Source organism: Typopeltis vanoorti, chromosome 20 (assembly GCF_054136105.1).
Source record: "Typopeltis vanoorti isolate ZY-2024b chromosome 20, IOZ_Tvanoo_1.0, whole genome shotgun sequence".
NCBI lineage: Eukaryota > Metazoa > Arthropoda > Arachnida > Uropygi > Thelyphonidae > Typopeltis > Typopeltis vanoorti.
The window spans coordinates 103512566-103525331 of NC_143568.1; the positions used below are offsets into that span (position 1 = coordinate 103512566).

The 12766-nt window shown below is 33.4% G+C and overlaps 1 protein-coding gene across 2 annotated transcripts in view; it reads right to left on the reverse strand.

Annotated features, from left to right (window-relative positions):
* The window catches only part of LOC150095737 (putative RNA-binding protein 19), a 288611-nt gene that overhangs the window by 88825 nt on the left and 187020 nt on the right, over positions 1–12766 (reverse strand). For both annotated transcript variants that reach the window (XM_090409907.1, XM_090409904.1), the window contains exons 22-23: positions 3187–3322; positions 2827–2940 (exon numbers count right to left, since the gene is read on the reverse strand). In XM_090409907.1, the coding sequence (XP_090266033.1) occupies positions 2827–2940; positions 3187–3322 (250 nt within the window). The remainder of the gene's footprint in view (positions 1–2826; positions 2941–3186; positions 3323–12766) is intronic.

Below are 12766 nucleotides of genomic sequence, written 5' to 3' on the forward strand. Positions count from 1 at the left end.
ACGTATGCCTTTATATTAGAACATGCTATCTGTAGTGGCTAATTCACATCCTTAATAGAAATTCAGCAGGTGCTTACTACTGATAATAGCTTTGCTATTTTCTCTAAATTTTCTCCAGATATTTCTAGATGTCCAGTATTTATTTCTTACTCAGCTGCTTTTTCTAATGACCTGAAAAATTCCTCCACTTCTTCCTCAGTAGATCCTCTGAGGGATCATATACACAAATAAATCTCATTGTCCACATCACTCTACTTGAGAACATTCCATTCAATAGGTTTTTCTTTGTGTTTAGTGCTATTATTCTTCTTTCTTTCCCTGATACTGTAGTCTAAATATAATGACTTAATATTTAGCAGAATCTCACCTGTTTTGGTCTTCTTCATTTAGGTAAACCAATTATAATGATATGGTATTTCTCTAATCCTTCTACCAGTTCCACTTCTTTTCTATCAGTTCTGCTGATAAGTTGAGTTTTTTCTAGTAGCTAACCTTTCACTGTATTCTCTCTGGTTCTCTGATGAAAAACTGGATGGCCATGTTCAAACCAGGTTTAAACCTAGCTGGCATGACATTTCATCATGTTTTACCATCTTTTTTTTTTTTGGTTTAAGCCAATACACAATATAACTGCCAATTACCATATTTATTAGAATCTAAGTTGCACTTTTTTCCCCAAAATTAAAGTTAAAAAATCGTGATGCGAGATATATGCGAGGATTTTCGGAAATTACAGTTTTTCAGGAAAAAACTAAATCAACATTTATAATTAAATCCTCCATATTCATCATAATTTGTAATTGCTTACATTATTTATAAAATCAATGCATTTAAATTTTAATTATCAACATTATTTACACGATCGACTGCTCACCTTCATCACGCAATATATTTTAATCTTTAGCGACAATGCTTCTGTAATTAAATTAAAACAAGCAGTCATCTACCGAAATAGCACCATCTTCGCTCCCATCCAGGGCATTAGGAGATGGCAATTTTTAAATAAAAACTCATGGCAATTATTTCAGGCAAAATCATCTACTCCGTATAGAACCTAAACCTCACCTCATTCACTGCTCCACCCCCCGCACAACCCATGATCGAGTAGAAGTCAATGCTCTCACTCCCACATTTCCTGTACTAGTTGCTTCTATCTTTATGCATATGATCGGTGCAGTATTAACAAAAGATCACACAACTCCATGACAAAGGCAAGCTGAAGATTGCTGAGTTGAAATGCTGATTCTCTTCAACCGAATTCCAAAATATCTGAAACTGCCATAACAACATTAACTATTTATTTCCTTAAAGTTTTAAACTTTTTTTGTGTGTGTGAAGTATATGCAAAACATTTTAATTTCTTGTTTCATAAAGTAATTTGAGTAAATACAGTAAGTCTCAAAAACTAGGCAACTCATCTCATCCTTGTTTATTCAGTATCCAGGTGGATAACAACAACTAATGGGATGAGAAGATGAGGGGATTGAATATTAAGTGAAAAGCTCTGGTCAGAGCTTGGTTTCAAGATATATAACCCAATAATTAGGAGAATTTCTACATTTTAATGGTATATTAAATTTAATACACAACATCCACCTCGGAACAAATGACATGGACCAGTAAAGAAACTCATGTGGTTGCTCTTGATATCTCTTAGGAATCTGATCAAGTCTGACAAAAAAAGCCTGTTAAGTAAGTATCCATATATGCTTTTTTTTGGATCTTTTGGACTGAATTACTAGCTTTCACTCGTCTCATATTAAAAACAATCGAAGATGAAGCAATTTTTTTTTTTTTTGTTTTAAATTTGCAACTAGTGCTGAGATACAAGGCTCAATTCTTACATCTGTTCTCTTTGTTCTATATACCAATGACCTTTTTTAATAACCTGACAACAATCCAGTCCAGAGTTTGCATATGCAGCATACACCCCTTCCTCTTACCCTTGCAATATACAAATGAACAAAACTCTAAAATACTTTTTAGGGTTTTGTTTTCAACTCTGAATTTTGATAATTTAACCATTTTCTGTAACACTCTGATACCCCCCCCCCCTTTTCTTTTTTTTTTTAACTTCAGCGCTATCACAAAAAATAAAATAAAAATAAATTAAAAAAAAAAATACCACTTCTTTCAGTATTACTTTTGACAACATCCAAATCTCTAGATATGACAAAATCTCTTTTCTTTGGATAATTCTAACTCCATTCTTTCTTGGCATGGCATAAGTATCATCGAAAAAATTAAGGCAACTATTTTGCTCCTCATAACTTTACCTCTGAACAATTATTACTTCTGTAAAAATGAACAATGAATATGGTTCTCACATTTCTCACAATGCTAAAACAGAGACATTCAATTTTTGTACTGTCCATTTTACGCAGATATTTCACTGGTTATTATTTACTGAATTGGCATCAGTAATTTCCTCACTTTCCTCTATATCTTTTAAGACATATGCAACCTTTCACAGTTCTTGATTAAGTTCCTTTGCTGGCCTGGTTGTCCAAGTGGTTAGTGTATCCACTCTCCAGCCAAGAGGCTGAGAGTTTAACATTAACAAGTTAATAAATCATGCTCACGTGAATATTAATTTTTCATAGAACCACAAACATCATGCAAAACTAATTCATGATCAACCAACCTCTGATAACTAACTGTGAACCTCTGCATTCTGGCCAGACGAGCTTACTATAATGAATAACTAGACTTTCCAGATATGTGATATGTTTTATATCTTATTATATTAACTATTTTCAAGAAAATAAATTACGTCAAATTATAAATTATTTTAACACAATAATATGCTTTGCTGTTTACACTTACTCAAAAAGTTCTTGCACTTCTTTCTGCGTTGCCTCAAATGGAATATTTCTAACCACAATTTTGCTACTGTTTTGTTCCGTTGCTTTAGCTTTTCGAGATGCTGCTGCTGACAAACTTAAAAGAGCAAAAAAAATAAAATAAATAAAATTAAATTTAAAAAAAATACAAAGAAGTATTAATACTGTTGATGAAAAATGAAATAGAAAGATATTTTAAATCACTTGCCATAGGATTTAATATAATAGTATTAATAAGAGAGAACAATAAGTAGGATTATAAAAAAAATAAATTAAGCATTACTATAATAGTGAATTATTATTTTTTGTTTGTTTGTTTTCAGATTTAACTAACTGTACTTACACAGTTGCTCTATGTGAAGTTTTAAGTTCTAAAGAGTGACCATCAAGTTTTGAATGCTGTAATTCTTTCAGTGCTTTTAGAGAAGATTTTTTCTTCTTAAACTGTACAAATCCATATCCCATGGATAACATATTACCTAAAATATGAAATACATATTTTGAAATAAATTCAAATATCATCAATAAAATAAAACAAATATCAGTAACCACTGTGTTTAAGTAACTATTCAAATAGATTTCACTAAACAGGAAAATGCATAATCACTTACTTTAAAAAAAAAAATGAAAATCATTGTGCCTTAGTTGGTTTTCAATGATACCCACTGAGTGGAAAGACCAGGGTTTGAATCCCATCAAAGATATGAAGAACCTTTATCAGGAGTTTTCAAATGAATGTGAGTGAGTTAGTCTCATGCAGAGGAGTCACAATTCTGCCTCTAGAAAGTCAAACTGGACAGAATAATACACTATGAAGATAGGATTAGCTACCCTATCAGAGTATTAAGTTTCAAGGAAACCAAGTGACCTGGTTGTGACAGGCCACAGATTTATGATCGCAAATACTCATTATAAAATAGTCAAATTACAAAACAAAAAAATACAGGTACAACAATTAAAGTAGCTAGAATATTAAAATAACTAAATGAACTACAGTACTTCATGTTGAACCAAAAAACTCTTATACAGGTTCTTGACATTCTAAGTGGGATTCGAAGTAGGTCACTTCAGCCAAAGGAAATCACTGTATATTATTTCTGGGAAAACTCCCATGTTACTCCTCTTAATAAACTATTATAATTACGGCTATTTTGCCTGCTTCAGTTTAGGAGTGGAAATCACTATTACTGCCTGAACTACAGATACTGATTATAGTAAACTTATATAATAGATTATGTCATTTGGTCATCACCTGCTAACAACCATGTTCTGTGTTTTATTACTTTGATAACTGTCCTGTTACACTGCTGAAAGCTTAGCATCTGTTATTGCTATCCTCATTGCACAATTACATATATGTCAACCAGGGCTGGATTAACCATTAAGCAAAATAAGCACGTGCTTAGGGCATTATGGAAAGGGGGCACCACAGAATTTCTGCTTTAGTTAGATGACGAATTTAATTTAAATTAACTTTTAATTAGTTTTTCATTGTTTTTATCTTTTCCTACTGTTACCTACTTTGTTTCAATAAATAATGACGTGTAGAAGGCCTAATAAAACTCTAACCATGTGCATGATGGTTCGTTTACACCGTATTATTGCTCACGACGCTTTCTGGCACTACTATTGCGTCAAATGAGGTAATTTTTTATAATTAACGTAACCATTTTATTTTTTATTTTCCTGTCTGTTTTAGGTCTTGTTTTAATAAATTATGTCTTATAAAAGGCTCCAGAAGCAAATATAAAACAAATCACATGGTTGTCTCAGAAACGCACCTCCGATAAAAGGTCTAGCTGTCGCAGAAGTGCAACTCGGGTAAAATAAGAGTTAATTAAAGCACGAAAGCACAAGATTCAGCTGTAAGCTGAAAATTAAATTGTTTGTATGATTTTGCATGTGTAACTGTGTTGATTGCCACCTAATATTCAACAAAATAATCTTTTTATTTCTGTATTTAACAGATCCCAAGAACCAAGATGAAACGTGTTCAGTTAAGTGGTGCACAAAAGTGAAAACTATCAAAAAAGAAACAAGAGGAGACTTTGAAATTAGATTCCAAGACTGCAAAGCTGACTGATTTCTTCACACAATTTCCACAACATTATATACCACTCCCTGATCAGAGCCAATCTCCGTCATCAAAAGTGAACACAAATACCACTTTGATCACTTCAAAATCAAAAAAAAGTGATGTTGGAATCATCCAGGTGTCACAAGCAGGTTCATCTAGCATGTCTCACTACTGACCTCACTTTGTCTGTAAATTCTCTTGATATCTCTACTGCAACAAATGTTGATGCAAGTTGCTTTACAAAATATTCTGAGGTTGAAATAATTGCTGAAAATGAAAGTTTAGTAGGCCATGGTGATGGTGGTGAAATGATTCCGTCTGCAAAAGATTAAGTAAATATAGCAAAAGATTCAGGGTTGTGGCTTGATTTCTCTGCTGATGACGTGGCTTATTGGACTGCTTGTGGACCCAATGACTGTCAACACCACAATGGGCCATTTGACAAATCTTACCGACATTTCAGTAGTAGCACACCAGTAAGATTACTGTTCACAGAAACTTTTTGTTGGGACAAAAGCCAATGGTGAGGAATACAAGAGAGAGTGGTTATTGTATTCACCATCAACGGGATCAGTTTATTGTTTTGTTTGTAAACTGTTTGCTCCTAAAAATTTCTCACATTTTGTTACAAGAGAAGGATTCAGTGACTGGCAAAATACTATTGTAATTGATCAACATGAAAAAAGCAACAATAGTTGGGACAACAGTTGGAAAAACAAATTCAGGAAGAGTGTGATTACTGGGAACATGTCCTGAGGCGTGTCATAGCTGTTATTCGTACGTTAGCTGAACGTGGCTTGGCTTTTCGAGGAACAGAAGAAAGATTTGGATCATTGCAAAATGGGAACTTTTTAGCAGGTCACATTGCGAAATATGGAAATTGTGGCAAAGGAATTCCTTCTTATCTGTCCAAAGCCACCTGTGAGGACCTTTTGAGCCATCATTCAACTGATGGCTCAAAAGGTCCACGTGCTTATTATTGATGAAGTAAAACCTGGTTATTTTAGTTTGTCAGTTGATTCAACACCAGATCTGTCACATATCAACCAGTTAAGTGTCGTACTTAGGTTACTTAAAAGATGGACAGCCTATTGAACACTTTTAACCTTTCTGGAAATGAAAAGCAATACTGGTGAGGAAATGGCAAATCAGGTGTTGCAGTACTTATGTAAAGTTTGTCAGCTAAACTTTTCAAAATGTAGGGATCAGTCTTAAGACAACGCTGCTAACATGTCTGGGTGTTATAAGGGGATGCGGCAAAAAATTTTAGAAACAAACAAGTTTGCTATATATGTGCCCTGTGCAGCTCATTCACTAAATTCAGTAGGCTGAAGTGCTGTTGACTGCTGTCAAGAGGCGGTTAATTTCTTCTCTACAGTGCGGTTGCTCTATACCTTTTTTTCAGCCTCAACCAGCCGGTAGACAATTCTTAAAGGTTGTATTGGAAATGAAAATGTCTTAAAATCCCTCTGATACCAGATGGGAGGCACATGCTATGGCAAGCAACAGCAGCAATTTTGAAATCTTTCCTTCAAATTTTAGAAGCGTTCACAAAAGGGAGACACTAGAAGAGAAGCAGATAATATTGCAAATAAGATGCAAGAGCTAGAATTCATTTTTATGTTGAATTTTTGGGATGAGATTTTGCAAAATTTTCATATAGTTCATGAGAATGAGGATGTCAACTTAAAAACATGTGCAGATCTGTATGGATCATTAGCCGACCAATTGTACACTTCATGAAATGAATTTGAAAGATATGAAGCAGTTACAAAGGAAGTACTACCAGATGTTGATTACAAGGCAGCTCAAACTCGCAAACGTATCAGAAAGAAAGTACCCAATGACAGAGATGCTCCAGATGTATATCTGAATGCCAGAGATAAATTTCGTATCACCACCTTTTACACAATTGTTGACAAACTTGAAACTGAGACGAGAAGAAGAGGAGAGATATACAAAGAAATATCAGAAAGATTTTCTTTTCTAAGTGATGTGCCACATAATGCTACTTCAGTGACTTCATCATCTACTGAAATTGAAAGGTATTCTCAGTGTTGTCAAAAAGCTGATTGATGCTTACCGAGAGGATTTGAACACTAATTTCTCAGCTAAGCTTAAGCTGTTTCACTCATATGTGTGCCATAAGTTCAGTGCAACGAAAAATGTAAAAACAAGATTCAGTCATGCTGAACTTTATAAAATAATTGTAGAAGACAATATTGAGTATACCTTTCCAAATGTAGATATTGCCTTTCGTATATTTTTAACATTAATGGTCACAAATTGCTCAGCTGAGCATTCATTTTCTTAGCTGAAGTATATTAAAAATCCCATCAGAACAACTATGCAACAAGGCAGGTTAAATACCTTATCTCTACTAAGTATAGAAGCAGATGTGTTACGTAAGATTAATTTTGAGGATCTGATCAAAGACTTTGCAATTAAAAAAAGTAGAAGAAAACTTTTCAAATCTATATAAAGTATAGTAAATAAATTTTAGTTACTAAATAAAGTTTAGTTTACTAAATAAAGTATACAAAAGTAAACATTATTTTCCATCTTAATATAAGTTTTGTTTCATTTTGAAAAATAAAAATTTATTTTATGGTTTATTATTGTTTATATTTTGAATTACATATGGGGCACCAAAATCTTTTAAGTGCTTAGGGTCTCTATGGGTCTTAATCTGGCCCTAATGTCAACTCCATTGAATAGTCATATTAATTTATGAATCATCTACTGTTTCCTATGTCACAAAATATTAATATCATACAAGGTGATAGATGCTACAGGTTTATCATATTACATAAATATGATAAATCACTGTTGCTTTTGGACATATTAACTAATATAAGAATTCAGTTTATGGAATGTTATCATAATCTCTGCACTAAAATTAAAGATTCAGTTATATTAGCACAATTAATGCTAGTAAATTATATTAGCATATTAATGTTAATAAAACTTTTATCATTGAAGAGATAAGCATGGCTACATCCTTCTTACTGGAATTTTAATGAGATTACACATCTTTTATATGCAGAACTGAAAGAATTAATGATTGCAGAATTATCCGATATCAATGATAATTTGTATTTCCTATTTGTCAGGAGAAAAACAAAACAAAAAATGTTCAATAAAACAAAAATAAATTGTGCCAAAAAAAAAAAAAAAATCCCTCATTAATGTTAAAACAAGTGATTAATGAAAAATTATTTAATCTAAAAAATACTGTGCTGCAAAACTTATTAAGCTTTACTATTCATGGCATTGTCAAACCTAATACTGTGGTTTGTGTAGTTACCAAGAAGTGATAAGTATTCTTTTTTTTTTTTTTTTAAATTTGCTTATATATCTAATTAAGTCACTTTAATTAGCGATTCAAGCACTTGTTACATCATACACTACAGATAACTATTTACACTTAAAAACATAACAAAGACACACATCTGCAGTAAAAACATTTAATTAACAACAAATAATTGCAAAATTTCAGTTTATCTCCCAAACCATCATAGTTATAAGAGAATAAATAATGGAAATTTAATACAACACATTACAAGCTATGAAAAATGGTTAATGTTTCATGCACAGGCACGAGAATCTGACATGCAGCCAGGTTTAGCATCCTTGGCAAATTCATAGCTAAGTGCTTTTTCAGTGTTACAATTTCAATAATCAGTAAATTATCATGTCATTGGTGTGCCCTTCTGACATCAGCACCCTTCGCAACTGTCCCAGTGCCATACTGTTCCTACCACTGACGAGAATACTGGGTTTCGCAGATTTTGGATATGGATAGTATTAATGAGGTGGAGGCAAGGAAGAAGGACTTTGGCCAATTCTTTAAACAGGCATTGGAATTTACAGATGCTTATGTATACCAACTTGGTGTCATTCTAAAGGATCTAGTGACCAGCGTTATTAATACCATGTTCTACAAGGCCTGACTTGTGATGTTTATTCAGTTTGATATAACAATAGTGTTCAAAAATACATTTTGCAATGAAACAACGAGTTTGTACAAAGTATGATGAGTGCAGTTATAAGGAATTTGATAGACCCTAGGATGGTAGCTTTCTATGTGATTGCAAAGTTAAAATTTCTTAAGGATATAAGAAACATATTCAGAGGAGGCTTTAATATAATGAAAATCCTGTAGAAGTCATCTCTTCTCAAAGAATTTGGAGAAATGGTCAATAGCTTTGTCTATGATTTTTGAGTTGTAACTCTTGAGAGAGGAGGGTTGCTTAGAAATCTCTATTACTAAATAGAGATTTCTTACTAAAGAGACATTTCTGATGAACAGACAATACAGACTCTTGATAGTAGTGATTTCATGATACTTTCTTTTTTGTGAATGATGATTATGTGTTGATTTCTAGTGAAAATAGCATGAGAATGCTAGTTTATAACCTAGCATTCTCATGCCTATGCATGAAAAGATAACCATCCTTCATAGCATATAAAGTATTGTATTTGAGTATCAATTATTTATTCTTTTACGCTGATGACAGTTTGTGAGACAAACTGAAATATTTCAATTATAAGTTGTTAATTAAATGTTTTAATGTGGTATGTGTTTTTGTTATATTTTCAATGGATTTCCATGGGTATCTCTCCATCAAAAGATTCAAATCCTTCACCAGGATGGATTTCTCACATAAGAAGGGCAACATCCCTGGGAAGTTACATTTAAACACAATAAGCTATTGGCTTCAGTATCTTTTTTTAAAAAAGTGTACAGGAATGCCAATGTGATTCCTACTTTTGTTAGGATTACAGAAATTATTAACCCCCCCCCCCCAGCTCATAATATTTACCTTAAAGCTAATCAATTCTTGTTTGTAACTAACTTGGGACATCAAAGATAAATTTTTTCATGTTGTGAAGAATTTCTAATTTAGAATTCAAACTCTCAAGCTCTCAAAGGATACTGAATTATTTTAGTTCTGCATATTTCAAAACAATCCAGAAATTGTGCATATCAAAACTTTGTGTGTTATCTCAATGGCAAATTAAAAAACCTTTCAAAACAGGTTCATGTGCATGCAAACTTGCACACAATAAGCACGTTGTTAATCTTTCTAATAACCATTCACAGAGAATGAGCTTAATGATTTAGCTCAAGGCTACACCAATATCTTCAATTTGCTTACTTGGATTGCTTACATACTGTTGAGAGCAATATTTCTTTTTTTTTTTTTTTTTTTCTATGAAGAAATAAATATGTTACACTTTGAAGTTGCAAGAATTATTTATGGTTCACAACTCCAAAGCTCAATATTCCTTTCTCAGAATTAAAAGCCCTACATAGTTAAAGAAAAATAAAAAATCTTGCCATTTTAAGAACCATTAAAAGGCAATGTCACTATTGTGATAGATTCTACAGCATATATATGAAAGATGGAAATCCTCCTCCTCCAAGATCATATAAAACTTAGGCCATTGGAGCAGGAAATCCACTGAAAGTGAGCTTAACAAGCTCAATCCTTATTCATCCACTGTCCCAAAATTCAGAACTCATCATGCCAGACATCCTAAGATATATGGACTGCTCCAAACTGCATAAATTTGGATACCTTCACAGGCCTATTGTTGACTCCACAGGAAGTCCTACATACAATATTTCAAAGTTCCTGTCCAACTTCCTTATAGGTCATTCTTATTCCCTTATGAAACTCAGTCTTCAGATTTCATGATCTGCTGTAACATCATTTCACTCTTCACCAATATTCCTCTAAATGATATCCTTGCACTTCTGTCTTCTAAATTTCCATCAGTCAATCTCTTTTAAGTTCATTATAAGTTCAGGATGTTTTATAGAAAAGGAAAATTATATAGGCAAATTGAAGTAAATGTCACAGGCTTCCCATTATCTCCAACTGTAGTATTTTTATTTAGATTATTTAGAAGAAGAAAAAAAATATCTGCTCTAAATTTCAAACCTGATCTCTCTCTCTCTCTCTTCACTGGGCAACTACAGATGCCGTATGGTCACTCTGATGCTCGATGATGTTCCACACCAGGCCTCGCCATGTAGTCCTGTTGTTTGCTTTTCTGGCAGCCTCAACTCTCTGAAGATCAGTCACTCCACACACGCCATCCATCTATCTCATTGATGGTCTACCCCTGCCTCTTTTTCCAGGAACTTTACCTTCTATTACTGTTCTGAGAAGTCCTCCTTCCATCCTTTCTATGTGTCCAAAATATTTTAACTTTCTTCTGTCAATATCCTTAAGGAGCCTTAAAGTTCTACTAATCTTTTTTAACACCCACTCATTTGTATGCCTTTCAGATATCCTCAACAGCCTTCTGTAACACCACATCTCAAAAGCAGATATCCATTTCTTATCTGACTTCTTTAGGTTTCAAGTCTCACATCCATAAGTCACTGTTGGAAAAACAACTGCATCTAAAATCCTCAACTTTGTTTCCATGGAGATAGATCCATCCTTCCAGATTTTAGACAGGTCTTTGACTGTTGTTTTAGCCATTCCTAACCTTTTTCTGACATCTTCTGAACAGCAATTCTTCACATTAATAATGGATCCCAGGTACTCAAACTTGCTGACTTCCTCAATTCTTTCTCCATTAAGATACACTTGTTTCTCAAGAGCTTCTCTGTTTGTTTTTCCTTTGAGAACCATGATCTTTGTCTTGCTAGAATTGAGTTGAAGTCCTCTGTTATTACTGATCTTGTTAACTTTGTCAAGAATTAGTCCTAGTTCTTCTATGTCATTACAAAGGAGTACTGTATCATCAGCGTACCTCAGATTACTGATCAATCTACCTCCTATCGTAATTCCTGTCCTGAGCTCATCCAATGCTTCATGCATGATGTCCTCTGCATATATACTAAACAAGTGAGGAGAAAGTAAACATCCTTGTCTAACTCCTTTTCCAACTTGAAGCCAGTCAGTCAATCCAACACCTGTTCTTACTGTGGCTTCTTGCTCCTTATACAAGTTGGCTATCAACCTGATAGTGTGTTGAGGAAAACCCATTCTTTTCATTACTTCCCACAGTTTCACATGCTCAACACAGTCAAAAGCTTTAGAGTAGTCTAAGAAACACATTACCAGAGGGAGTCTGAATTCTGGATTCTGTTATATCAATGACATTTTTGCCATCTGGAAAAATATACAATAAATCTGTGCCAATTTTAAAAAAACTGTGCGTGACAGATAGCACCATCTATGAGGATGTAAAATCCAATGTGGTGAAATTTTGTTAAAATTCTCCAACATCGATTTTATAGAGGTTATTTATTGATATATTGATTAAATATTGATTCATATTGATTTTACAGAGGTTATTAATCATGTAAAAAAAGTTTGTATATTACTGTATCTTAATGGTTAAATACTGATAGCTGAATAAAAGAATGACATAGAATTGGATATGAGTTATAAAATATCGTAAAGGTTCAAATTGTACGTAACGTTGATTTAATATTAAATTTTCTGATGCAAAATTGTAAAAGTAACCGAATGTTAAAGTATCGCTGCCTCAAGTTAAGAGGATTAGACAGCATTATGTTGGCGATCTGAGAGTAAACAAAGATGCTAAAGATCACTCAGATGTGGATATTTTGCTGCCAAAATGACGGTCAAGACAGCTGACGTCAGTATGTTTACAGAAGATCCGAGGATCTCCGATCCTAAAACAAAAAACTTCGAATCGTATAAAAGAGGTCTTAAGAACCTCAGAAAGGGGTGCTTAGTTTTTCTTCTTACTGCAGTTCGTTGGCCAGCTTGGACTCCTGAGATTTTGTTGGAGCATAATCCCTAGGTACAGGGAACCCCAGGAGAGGCAGTTTATTCATCGGAGATGTGTTTCC